Source organism: Berghia stephanieae, chromosome 7 (assembly GCF_034508935.2).
Source record: "Berghia stephanieae isolate SIO BIC M18660-M18661 chromosome 7, UCSD_Bste_1.3, whole genome shotgun sequence".
In the NCBI taxonomy this organism is placed as follows: Eukaryota; Metazoa; Mollusca; class Gastropoda; order Nudibranchia; family Aeolidiidae; genus Berghia; species Berghia stephanieae.
Genome location: NC_088366.1, coordinates 32,212,616 through 32,226,019, shown reverse-complemented (window position 1 = coordinate 32,226,019; position 13,404 = coordinate 32,212,616). Strand labels below are relative to the sequence as shown.

Here is a 13,404-nt window from a genome sequence, read left to right as displayed (position 1 = left end):
TTGAGACAGGATGATAAGTTTTTAACTCCTTGATATTGAGTTCAGGCTTTTTAAATAAAGGTTCAACTATGGCCCCTTTGAACATGCTCGGTACCGTACCGGTGAGGAGCGAATGCTTAATTATATCAGTTATATAGGGTAGTATGTCATCCAAACATTCTCTTTGGGGGTGGGATCGAGTTCATATGATTTTGATGGACTGATTTGGATGATAGTACGAGTTTCGTTTGCTGGCAGTAGAGAAAATTTATTGAAATAGCCACTTCCTAGCAAGGGTAATAGAAGACTTACAAAGCTATAAATGCCTGTAAATTTGTGTATTTAGAGTTTTTTTTAAAAAAAGTCTCTCCAAAAATCAACCTTCTTGAATGTAGATCATATTTCAGACCTGAATGCTGCACAGATTAACATGTTTCCCATATTTTTTTTTTTGAATTATTTTCCGGTATTTTATTACTGTTTTGTTGTCCATTACTCAAATTTTTCTGATTTTTTTATCATGAACCAATTATACTACTGCCCAATTTTCACTTTCATATTTTCACAAGGACTGTTATAAAGAAAAAAATGATGCTTATAACTTGGTCATTATTTCTGGAATTTCAATTTTAATTTTACAGCCCTTTTATGTTATTTCTAGTACAGCTAAGTCTAGATGAGCCTAGGGTGTTCAAGTCTACAAGTTCAAATTTCAAAACACTGATTGTCGATAATGAATAGATAAAATGAAGGGGTACTTACCTTTGGTATAAAAGTAATAATACTGTATTTTTGGTTACGTATGACATTGCGAGGGTATTTCTCTGTGGTGGTGGATTGGCCCACACCAAAATGAATGGTGCGATCACGAAGCTCCTTCTCTCGGCAACAAAGAGAGAAAAAACGGGAGCAACACCTAAAACAATAAAATGAAGAATCGCATCGAGGCAATACTCATGACTCCTTGGAGAAAGTATTCATCACACAAAACAAATTAAAAATTACAACAAAAGTAAAAGTGAGTTGGAATGAAGAGGGAAATTGAAAATGAAAGTCTTGTCAGAGTTTTTTTTAAATTTTTTCATTAATTTTTTTAATACAAATTGTACACTATTTAAACATGAGGTAAAACAAATAAGTGCATCTACCTTTTAAAATAAGGACATCTACAGCTTACTCACAACCCCTAGTTTCCCCCCCCCCCCCCCCTCCATCTAATAAATCACTGCTGGATTTAAAAGCGAGTCAGAAAATATTTTAGCTGCATCTGAGATGCACATTGGCCTATGCAGTGAGTGCTGTGCCATCAGAAACGACTCCATAACTAAGGAAATCTTGAGGATATAAAACTTGAATTCATAGACATTAATAAATTATTATCATCAGCAACATCATTACCATCACCATGATCATTATCATCAACATCAATTATTAATAAAAAAAACTTACAACGAGCACAGGTTTGACCATCCATTGGTCAGGAAGTGAAAGAAACCCCTTGACCTCCTGCGCCGCCTTTCATTGACCAATCGGTCATTTTCATCCATGATGTCAAAGCTGTCACCGCCACACATCAGTGGTGATGTGTCGAGGCAAGCACCGCCCTCGTCTTCCTCCTCATCTAAAGCATCTAACGATGCTAGTCTAAAAATAGAGAAATTTAATGAATCAGTTAATATCATCAGGAATATGGAAAACATCAATGTCCCTGATATCAAATACCAGCAGAGTAGCCATGTCATATAACTGAGGGATTATTTGATAAGCATTTAATAATCACCAAAAAAAAACCCCAAAAAACCCAAACAAATTTAGGTAAACAAAGCAGTTTGCACTTTTGTGACAAAATAGCTGTTCAAATCGTTTAAATTTTAGGCTTCAATTTAACAAGAGACAGAGATTCAACACGCTTCATATGACAAAATATATGAATAGTTCACCAAAGGAGCATAATAGTACAATTCAATACAATGTAATGTCATATTATGAATGGATAACCATGGATTGGTCTCATACCAGAAGGGGGTGGGGCAGGGAGTGTGAGGGAGGGAAAACTATAATTTTGAAAAGATTGATGTTCTCATTTCACATCACAATTAAGCCGCGTAATATGCAGCAGAGATGATTTTTTAAATGAACTTCAGTTGAAAAATTATTTTAATTATCTTTCATAGCAAAGCTCTTCCACCATCCCTATTCCGTTTTTGCTCATTACGTAATCCAAGATAACAATGTTTTTATTTAACTTTAAGTATTTTCTTTTTTCCTTTTTGATGCAGATCTAAATTCCTAACAGCAAATTCAACTCCATATTTTTGAGAATGTCTTTTCAATGTTTGTGCAGAATTTACAATGATAGCTGAGTGGTTAACTCTCCTTAACAACCATTATCATGATTTTCCTTAAACATCATACAAAAGTAAGCCCAAAAAAATATAAAAAAATTAAAAAAACTTTCTTTACCAAATCTCAAAAGCAATAGGTGATTAGGTGTATTGTTCCAAAGGTTGTGTGTTGTACAGAAAAATAATCTTGAAAACAGAGAAAAAAAATTATGAGCCATAACAAAAAATTACTCTCATATTTTTGGATAAACAAAAGAAATCTGAGTAAGAAAGATGACAATTTTGCTCTTGTTCGTAAGGAGAGGGTTAAGGAATTGTATTTCTATCGGGAGTACCCAGTTTTCAGCCCCACTGTCAGCAGCTTGTTTCTTCCATGAGCAAGATACTTAGCCCCTATTGGTTAGTTTGTCTGTTTGCATTGTGACTGAAACCTATGTCGTTTCTAAAAAGATCCTTGGGATGAATAAATGGAATTCATTTATCTTATTTGAAAACTTGACCTGCATAACCTGCAGTACTCGGATTATCAAGAAACGGAAAAACAAATATATAAGGAGGGAAAGGAGAATGAAATTGAATCTTTTTGTTTTATGTGAAAAAGAGAAAGAAAGAGGAAAAGCGGAAAGGGGCGGGGGGGGGGGGGGGGGGGGTATATGGATTTGATTCACAAAGGTGGGACATGCAGCCTTTCATGTTTTGTCTCTTGGTAAAATGCTATTTGATTAACTTGCTATAAATCAAGCGAATGGTTGTGTTCTGACATGAACAGTATTTATAGAGCGTATTCCTCCCTAAGCGTTCATTAAACTTTGATGTTTTATTTATTTTGCTTGTCGAAATGAATTACTTAAATGAATAGCTTAATTGGCATTTAAGAATTAATATTCTGTACGATATTAGTTGCTGTATTCAATGTGCATGATAATAAGATTTCCTATACTTTGGTCATAGCTGTGTAACATGACATCTAAAGAACTTAAACTTTTGTGTTTTTAACAACAGGTTTAGTACACAAGATGTGAGAAAAGTATGTTTCCAGTTGAATCCCACTATTTTTTCATGAATATCATACATATAAATTGTATAGCCACTTTAGGTGAGGAAAGAAGTAATTTATTGCAGGGTCATGATTTGTGCATGACAAATATCTGACTTAAAGCAGGGACTTGTGATTTTCAATTGCGTCCTTTATTGAAAATCACTATGTAAAATGAATTTATGGTTTTCATAATTGAAAACAACGAATCTTAAAAACACTGCAACTCAGTGTCATGAAAATAAAATTGAAAGGTATTTAACATTACATAAACTTTATAAAAAGATCTAACTGTAACGTTTTAAAAAGAAAAATACTAAAAATCATTGAATACAGATACAAGAACTTTATAGGTAAAGGTATCCAATATTGAAAAGAGTCTAACTTAATAGACAAAGAAGGCATTAGATGCAGTGAGATAATCACATTTTCCATTTCAATTCATAGTTCCTGTCTTGTGTTGATTCGGACGATGGAAATAACAATTATTATGACAAGAAAAGATATAATAATAATAATAATAATAATAATAATAATAATAATAATAATAATAATAATAATAATAATAATAATAATAATAATAATAATAATAATAATAATAATAATGATAATAAATTACCTAGAAGGACAATAATTGTACATTTTTGTTACAACTGGTCTATTTATATAACAATGAAACTTAATTCCTTTTAAATTCGACTTGGTAGCATTAAGACATAAAATTAAGAGAGACTGTGTCTCAATTCATAGGTTACAATCGCCACCACTATTTCAGTTATGGAAATCATTTGAAATTGAACCCCAAAACGAAATGAGTTTAAATAATTTGGTAAATATTTTATTGAAGAATATACTGTTTGATAAAATCATGCTAGGGAGAAGAGTGGGGAGGGGAGAAAGAAAGAAAGAAAGAGAGAGAGAGAGAGAGAGAGAGAGAGAGAGAGAGAGAGAGAGAGAGAGAGAGGGAGAGAGAGAGGGAGAGAGAGAGAGAGAGAGAGAGAGAGAAGAGAGAGAGAGAGAGAGAGAGAGAGAGAGAGGGAGAGGAAAGAGAGAGGGAGAGAGAGAGAGAGAGAGAAAGAGAGAGAGAGAGAGAGAGAGAGAGGGAGGGAGGGAGAGAGAGAGAGAGAGAGAGAGAGAGAGAGAGGGAGAGAGAGGGAGAGAGAGAGAGGTGACCATTGCAACGTAAAACGATCTTTTTCCTTTTTAGTAAATTACATCCGTGTTTTTTTGTTTTTGTTTTTTTAATTAGAAATAAGTATTTTAAAATATTACCGTACCGAGAATTTTATGCAAAAGTGAATATTTAACAACTAAATCATGATTACGGGATAGTAGAATACAGACAGATCATAAAAATTGTAATTTTACAATATATGCACGAATCATGAAGTAACTATTTTTACAATTTAAAATAACTGCAAGCTGGAAAGGGGGATGGGGGGAGGGGGTGGTGAATAAGGGCTACTCTAAAATCAACATAATAACGTTTCCATTTATTAGCATTTCGGGCTTATATACCAAAGTGGTGTAAACCTAAATAAAAATAAGAAAACACACACACACACATATATATACAGCCAAGTATATATAATCCACACGAACCCCCGCACCCCCCCCCCCCCCCCACGCCCGTCCCAAAATACAAAACAAAAACCAAAACAAAACAAAAAAGGAAAAAAAAGATATAGCTTAGAGTTAAGAGAGGTATACATGTAAACGTTTTTGTTTTATGTTTGTTTTTTTGAGTGGAGGGGGGGGGGTGTTCTTTTCTAGTTCTTTTTTTTTTTTTTGGGGGGGGGGGGGGGGGGGAAGGGGCTCGCCTAAGCTGGAGGTCTACGCACGGTGGACTTCACTGTAGGAAACCACTGCAGTCGACGAACTAATCCATCCGTCCAACCACCCAGATGCGTATAAATTAAATCAATGACATGTGTTACCACAGGAATGTATTGATTCGGATTTTACCAATCCGTTTTGTTGTATTCCTATTGATCCGTGTAAAAGCCACAAACAGATAGGAGATACAGCTCTTAATAATATATTCACTTTTTATGAGTATATATATATATATATTGGGTGCGATAAAAAGCATTAACCTGGAAAAGTTCAGAAGTCTGTCTGTAGCCGACAGTATAATAAATGCTGCAAGTTTTTAAGACAACCAAACCAATTTAATGAAATTTATGCACACAATTTATTCAGGTCGACATGTTTCTTGTATTTCTCTTTCTGCTTTGTCTGGCACTGTATCATGCACGCCTGTTCAAAATGAGGCATGATAAAGGCGCAGAAAATCAAAACATAAATATAAAAAGCCTTTCAAACCACATGATATGAGTAGAGGCTGGTCGGTACATTTACCATCAGCACTAATGATAAAAGCCGGTACTAATCAAACACCCTAGGCGTGTCATAGCTACCGACTGGAAATTTCAAAAAATCGTAAATTCCAAGGGGGAAAAAAAATCAATTTAAATAGCTTTACAAATAAACACTTTGCTCTCTCTCTCTCTCTCTCTCTCTCTCTCTCTCTCTCTCTCTCTCTCTCTCTCTCTCTCTCTCTCTCTCTCTCTCTCAGCATATCATGGTCCAAAAATGCTCATAAGTCCTGAATATAGGTTCTACTGAGCTTAACTTTCCTTTTCAACAAAATACATTGAGTCAAAGAGACCGATGAAGCCCTGTAGCTGGAGCCAAACATTCGTATTTCTACGATATTTTCGTAGTGCTAGGCAGGTCTGGACGTGCACCATTCTAAATAACCAACAACCCGGCGAAAGGCACGGTCTGAGCAAACATGGTCTTTACTGCCATTGTTATGCATGTAGGGGGCTATTGCCATTATAATAATTGCAGGCTGTCTCAAGCGTATCGCTCATTATCACAACCAACAATTGACACAAACAGCAGGCAGCGCAATAATTAATATATAACAACCATGGTTATGGGGAGAGATAATTCATGCAGTATCCGAAGCCTGCCACATGAACCAAGAAGAGTTAGGAACTTAAACGAATGCACAATCGCTAATAATCTATGAATACACACATTATTGTCAGTATTACTTACTGTTATATATACCTTCTCATTCTATAGTTCTATTTCTACGAGTATTATTGCCAGCATCCATGACCCAACACGCATTCCAATGGTTGTATACTATTTTTTGAAAATATAATAACATCCCTTCTTTGAAAAATATTATGACGGTTATTGACAGGGAACGATTTAAAGTGTGTGTGAGTGTGTGGTGGTGGTGGTGGGGGGAGCGGAAGGTACCAAAATGTCCTCTCAGGCGACAATCTCTAAGCGGGTAATTGTAGAAGGGATGGGAGCGCACTCACAGTGTGATCAAATGTTAGAAATCATTATCATGGACAATTGTAATTTTGATAATCAATTAAATCATGACTTGTAACCGATTTGTGTGGTCTCTCTTCTAGATAACCTTCTCCTCCTCCTTCTTTTTCTATGCCACCTTACACTCGTTTTTTAATTTTTTTCTTTTTTTCTCTTAATTAATTATTTCAGAAATGTGAGATGTGAGAAAACCGATTTACCCAGACAGCTAAAGATCAGAGGGACCGAAACTCTTGGTGTCTTTGCTCAATAACAGGCGAAACTTGATGCACGTGATAAAAAAAATAATTAAAAAACGAACCCCCCCCCCCCCCCAAACAAAAAAAAAAAAACAAACAAAAAAAAAACAAAAAAAAAAAACAAACCAACTTTTATTCTTTCAAGAGCATTTGACCGGATAAAAGAAACATTATCTTTGCCAGGTTGCATTCGTGCACATTATTTCAGAAAAATGTGTGGAGCCGGCATTATGTTGATAATAACAAGAAATGAAGTGACTAGGAAAGTGCCAGAAGACAACAGAGAATAAAAATTTCGCGGCGGCGGCGATGGGGGCTCGGACACGCGACCTTACTGGTACAACTCCGCCGTACCAGTAAGGTCGCGGGTTCGAGCCCCCATCGCCGCCGCGTCATTTTTATTCTATATATATATGTCTTCTGGTACTTTCTAGTCACTTCGTTTATGGACATTCGACTTTGAGATGAGAGACTTTGAGGGCACTTGAGCGATTTACCGTTCCCCTTGGTCAAACTGTACATAAGAGGCTTTGACCATGAAAAGATCACTATCACTATTTGACTGGCTTTAAAAGTATGTGTTTGATCAGATTAAACAATAATTCTTAGTCATGGCATCATATTTCGGGATACATGACCGGACTTTCGGAATGAAAATCTTAGAAATGCCTTAGTCGCCTTTTTTAAAATAAAGACATAATATAGCCTAATTCTATTTGAGGTGGGGAGGGGGAATTAAAAGTTACTGATAGAAAGCGTCCTCCTAACGAGAGTAACAATTATAATACTGAAGTAGCTTTGCCATGGAGCATGTATACGCTTTATGCACTGATGCCGAGTTCAATTATCAAAAAGTATTATTGTTCTTGACCAATTTATTATTTTTACAAAAATAGGGTTGGGGACTAACATGGTTCCGAACAGCCAATGTAAAATTTTCAATCATTGAGCACAGAATTACTGGCAAATCTAAGAATTATAAAACTATTTTTTACAGAGTGAATGTTTACGAGTAGCTTGTAAAACTTCTTTTTATTTCAAGCTAATTCTATCATCCGTTGACTCAAATTAATACGAAGAAAATCTGCTAGGTCGTAATACTCAGTCCTTTTTGACATATGACTTTCGTAACGATTATAATTTATTCTAAGCAAATCTAGCACATCCACAACAAAAATTGGTGGCGTAATTTTAAATATCTCTTGATACTATCAAGTAATGATAATCTTTCTAATTTATTTTTTAAAATTGATCTTTTATATAGCGCAATATCCACTAAACGTGCTCAAAGCGCTTTACAAATGGTCCCTGGCCAACAGCAACACGTAACATGTATGTAGAATGAGACATGACGCCTGTGAGACGATACAACCATAATATATTTTTTTTCCGACAGACACAACGCTGTTAACGGCCAGGTATTCGTTTTACACCTGAGTAAAGTGAGAGAATGTGAGTAAAGAGCCTTTTCCAATGACTCAGATATGCGCCGAGCCGAGCGAAGCTCGAACCCAGGACCCTTCTGATCCGAAAGCGAGTGTCATACCACAGGACTACATAGCCGCATTGTAACATTGATCACTTTTCGCACGCTTAGGTCTAAGGCTAAGGTGAGAAGGAAAAAAAAAACCCCAAACAAACAAACAAACAAAAACAAAAACACACACACATATAAAAGCTCAAAAGTTTACTATTATTTGTTTAAATAATGTTGTGGATCAATATTGTTCCGTAAAACCAATGTTAAGTTTTTATCATCGACCAGAGAATTACCGGCAAATATAAAAATAAAATAAAGTATTATAATAAGTATAATAGATGACCGCCTGTTCCTAATAGCCTTTATTCCTCTGCAAACATTGCGGATTCTCCACAAGTAAATAAATAAATCAATTAAATTAATCATGTAAATATAGAACGACGCACATGAGCACAAATTCACACAAGGGAACAGCGGTGTTGTTAGCCTCCCCCGCCCCCCTTCTCTCTCTCTCTCTATCTCTCTCTCTCTCTCTCTCTCTCCCTCCCTCTCTCTCTCTCTCTCTCTCTCTCTCACACACACACACACACACACACACAAACTATAAGTACTTAGGAGGCAAACGTTTTCTGACCAAAATGAAAAATCATACGTGTTATTTATGTCTGTATTCGGCAGACGATTTTCTCATTTCGCTCAATCATTGTAACATTGCTCACTTTCGCACGCTAGGGTGAGAATGAAAAAAAAAACCCACAAAACACACACACACACACACACACACACACACACACACACATACACATACTTCCGCACGCACCAGAATGAATATAGATAATCCAGCTACCAAACGATTTATGTCAACAGGAATCACGCATGTTGTCCAAAATTGAGCAAATATGAGATTTATATTTATAATCTCACCAAGGAAAAAAAAAAAGAAATAAAGTGCCTGTAGCAGGCTTCGACCTCGACACAATGCAGTGTCTTAACCACTCGGCCACCTCGCCCCCTAACGTGAGAAGGGGGCAGCAAATGAAGAATTTCTTTTAATTTTGCTATGCTACACCGGCGAAACGTGAACTTACCTTGTCAGAAAAAAGAAATATATAAAGGACTATAAGTATAAGCTCGGTAAAATGTTAATCCACAAAGAATCAAAACAAAACTTGCAAAATTGCAAGATTTTACGTCACAATTGTCATTTTTGAGTATCGAAAATTAGTCAAAGACTGTCTCAGTCACACTCACAACCATCTACCCCCGATGGTTACTAATCGGAAAACCTTTCCTCCCAAAAGTTAGTAATACTCTCAGCTACTCTTTTCGTAAGTGAGCCAGAGACCCCTCACACATCATCCGAGCGACTACGAACACGATGACTGGGGGGCGACTTGTAGTTGTATACGTAGCTTGTGGAGGGACGAGTATTGATAACCGTTGAGACCAAAGCCAGGACAGGACGATTAACGGTTTAACTTTTAAGTGATTATACCGACAAACTGTCGATATACTATAATGCCTACATCCCTGGTGTATTTATTTATAGCAGTGTGTTATTATAGACTATAGTATATCGTATCGTATATTTGGGTTTGGTTGATTGTTGTTGTGTGTTGTTATTGGAATAATAATATATCGAGGGTTGTAGTTGTGTTGTCTTGGTTGTTACTACACCCAAGATGATTAGGGGCAGCTGTGGTATCTATCAACAATAATATGTTTGTTTTCATATCGTAATGACACAACACACACACACACACACACAATCACACACTTTAAACAATGCGATTGCACACATTTAAAAACAACTATTAACCAACATAGCAAGCTCAATAATAACCGAGACCAAAATGAAAATATGGAGAAGTGAAACTTAGGGGCTCCTTTTGTGGGAGTTCAATGTCAAGTCGGTAAACATGGCATTTGAGAATTAAAGGTATGTGTTTGAATAAAATACACACCATTTCTCCCGTTAAAAATCAATCGTGTAAGTACACAAAAAGTTTATCGATAGAAGTTGATGTTACTCAGGTCTTTGTCATTTATTTATTTTTTGCCATCCACGTTTATGAGCAATTCTTATTAAACTGTATAAATCAGATTATAAACATTCAAGGTTACACATCGTTTTGTGTGTTGGTCAGTTATACTTCCAGATGGCAATGTTGTGAGTTTCTTAGCCGAGCGCACATCACCTATAGATAGTATGCAGATGACGTCACTCAGGCCTTTGTTATTGTTTTTGCCATCCGCGTTTGTGAGTTGTTCTCACTAAACTGTATTGACCAGACTATAAAAGTTCATGGTTACACAGAGTTTGTGTGTTGGTCCGTTATACTTCCGGATGGCAATGTTGTGAACTCCTTGGCCAAGCGCATTCTATCTATAGTCTGATTAATACAGTTTAGTGAGAACTATAAAGACAGATGGCAAAAAAAACAATAACAAAGGCCTGAATGACGTCATCTTCGTTCTATCTATACTCTGAGAGAATTTTGTGAGAAGAAATTACACAACTGAATATAAAAAGCTGCGAAAACCCGGCTAAATGTCATTGTATTACATTAACATTTTGGGTGAGAGGATGTTTACCGACTTGACACACCACAACCTAACATAGATACTCATTGTTTGCCACGTCAGAAGTTTCGCATCTCTATTTATCGCTGTCTCCGGTAATAACTTGAGCTTTTTTAAGCTCATCATCCTTTAAATGGGTTCAATGCGCTTTACATGAGGTCCCGAGAAAACAGAAACACTAAACAAGTGGGTTAAGATATGGCGTCTGTGTGTGAGGCTCTATTTTTATATTATTACTTCATGATGAGAGCTAACGCTCGAAACAATTATTGTAGAAGTTGATTATAATTATTATAATTATACTTGAAATTTTATATATATATAATATATATATATATATATATAATATATATATATATATATATATTATATATATATATTATATATATACATAACATTTATTGTTCTGGCACAGACAATGCTGTCACCCGCCAGGTTCTCATTTTCCACCTAAGTAAAATGAGAGAATTTGAGTAAAGAATGACTTCCGAAGAATCAACTTTACGCTGTCAAACCTACAAACACATGATACCGACTGTCATGCCACAAAACCACAAAGCCTTACACAAAAAGGCTGAGACTGCAGTGGAATCCACATAAAAAGTCGACACTCTCAAAGCCAACTTCTGCTTAAAATCAGCATTTTTTTTTTTGTTTGTCTCAATTTCTCTGTTCCTTATATTAAAAAAAAATTGAGCTTTTATATAGGGCAATATCCACTAAACGTGCTCAAAGCGCTTTACAAGGGGCCCCGGTCAACAGCAACACTTATCATGTAGGACGTGACATGACGCCTGTTAGGCGATATTACAATTTTTTCGGACAGAGACAACGCTGTAAACGGCCGGGTACGCATTTTACACCTGATTACGGTGAGAGAATGTGAGTAAAGAGTCTTTTCCAATGACTCAACTATGCCCCGAGCGAGGCTCGAACCCAGGACCTTCCGATCCGAAAGTGAATGTCATACCACAAGACCAAATAGCCGCACAAGTATATAATGATAAAATATAACGTCAACCACTGTTTCTGGTCCGGCGGTGTTCACTTTATTAGGATTCCACGGTACATAATATCTTATAAGTGGACGTGGGAAGGATGCCTTAGACCCTTCAAGATTCTCTCACTCCTAGACGAAGGTACCATATTTAAGATTATCACTAAAAACGAAGACACTCAAAATTTTCTTACACTCATAATAAATAAAACAATGCACCGACACACGGTAGTATATTATAGGGCCTGGATCCGGGAACAAAATATTATCTCATTGAAACACACATGCTCACATTCGACTGTCTCTATCGTGAAAGAATAAAAACATATAAGATATACGGGCAAAACCAAGTTTTCGCTTTCCATTACAAGAGAAACCTACACAGAGAGGTGCATCGAATTGAGAAAAAAACAAGTCTCTATCAATAGCACTTGAGCTTTAAAAAAAAAAAAGCTTTTATATAGCGTAATATCCACAAGACGTGCTCAAAGCGCTTTAAAAAGGGTACCCAACCAACACTAACACGCAACACGTAGAACGAGGCATGGCGCCTGTGTTAGGCGATATTACTTTTTGTTCCAGATAGAGGCGACGCTGTTAACGATCAGGTACTCATTTTACATCTGAGTACGGTGAGAGAATATGAGTAAAGAGCGAGGCTCAAACCCATGACCTTCCGATCCCAAAGCGAGTGTCATACCACATAGCCGCACAACAGCTGTTGATCAACGCTTGACCTTATGATACAACACGAGGTGGGTAAACATAAACACGCTCACGCACAATAACGGTGGGTAAACATAAACACGCTCACGCACAATAACATACACAATCAATTTCGTTTGTGTGTGTTTGGTGGTTGTGGAAGAGGGGGGGGGGGGGGGGGGGTTGAATGAATTGCTAGATATCATATCATTCAGTGTGCCTTTGAAGTCAGGGGAAGGTGGAGACCGGTGAATAATAAAGGCTAATAATGAATAAAACAAAACGTGCCGAGTGTGTGTGTGTGTGTGTGTGTGTACAAAACGTGCCGAGAGTGTATGTGTGTGTGTGTGTGAGTGAGTGAGAGAGAGAGAGAGAGAGAGAGAGAGAGAGAGAGAGAGAGAGAGAGAGAGAGAGAGAGAGGTGGTTTGGGTTTGATCGAACCCCATTTTATTATATACATGTCGATTCAGGATTTATCAGTACTCGCATCTGATTTGCAATTAGAAAAAAAAAATGTCTGAAAGAAAGACTGACTGTTCACCATTCGGCAAAAGATCAGAGCCTCGACGAAACAAGATCAAATATCTGGTCGCATTCGATACTCAAGGAGTGTCAGGGAATAAAGGACAGAGATAATAAATTTAATAATGAATAATTTCCATGGAAAAAAAAACATTCCT

The 13,404-nt window shown here is 36.6% G+C and overlaps 1 protein-coding gene across 4 annotated transcripts in view; it reads right to left on the bottom strand.

The window, feature by feature from the left end:
* Nucleotides 1-13,404, bottom strand: part of LOC144977085 (putative phospholipid-transporting ATPase IIB) — a 79,970-nt gene that overhangs the window by 51,335 nt on the left and 15,231 nt on the right. For 3 of the 4 annotated variants that reach the window (XM_078921847.1, XM_078921844.1, XM_078921845.1), the window contains 2 exons: nt 1,429-1,623; nt 742-895 (listed from right to left, as the gene is read on the bottom strand). In XM_078921847.1, coding sequence (XP_078777973.1) covers nt 742-895; nt 1,429-1,623 — 349 coding nt within the window. Of the gene's footprint in view, nt 1-741; nt 896-1,428; nt 1,624-9,527; nt 9,820-13,404 lie in introns of those variants that run through there. The other variant, XM_078921848.1, reaches the window with a different exon arrangement.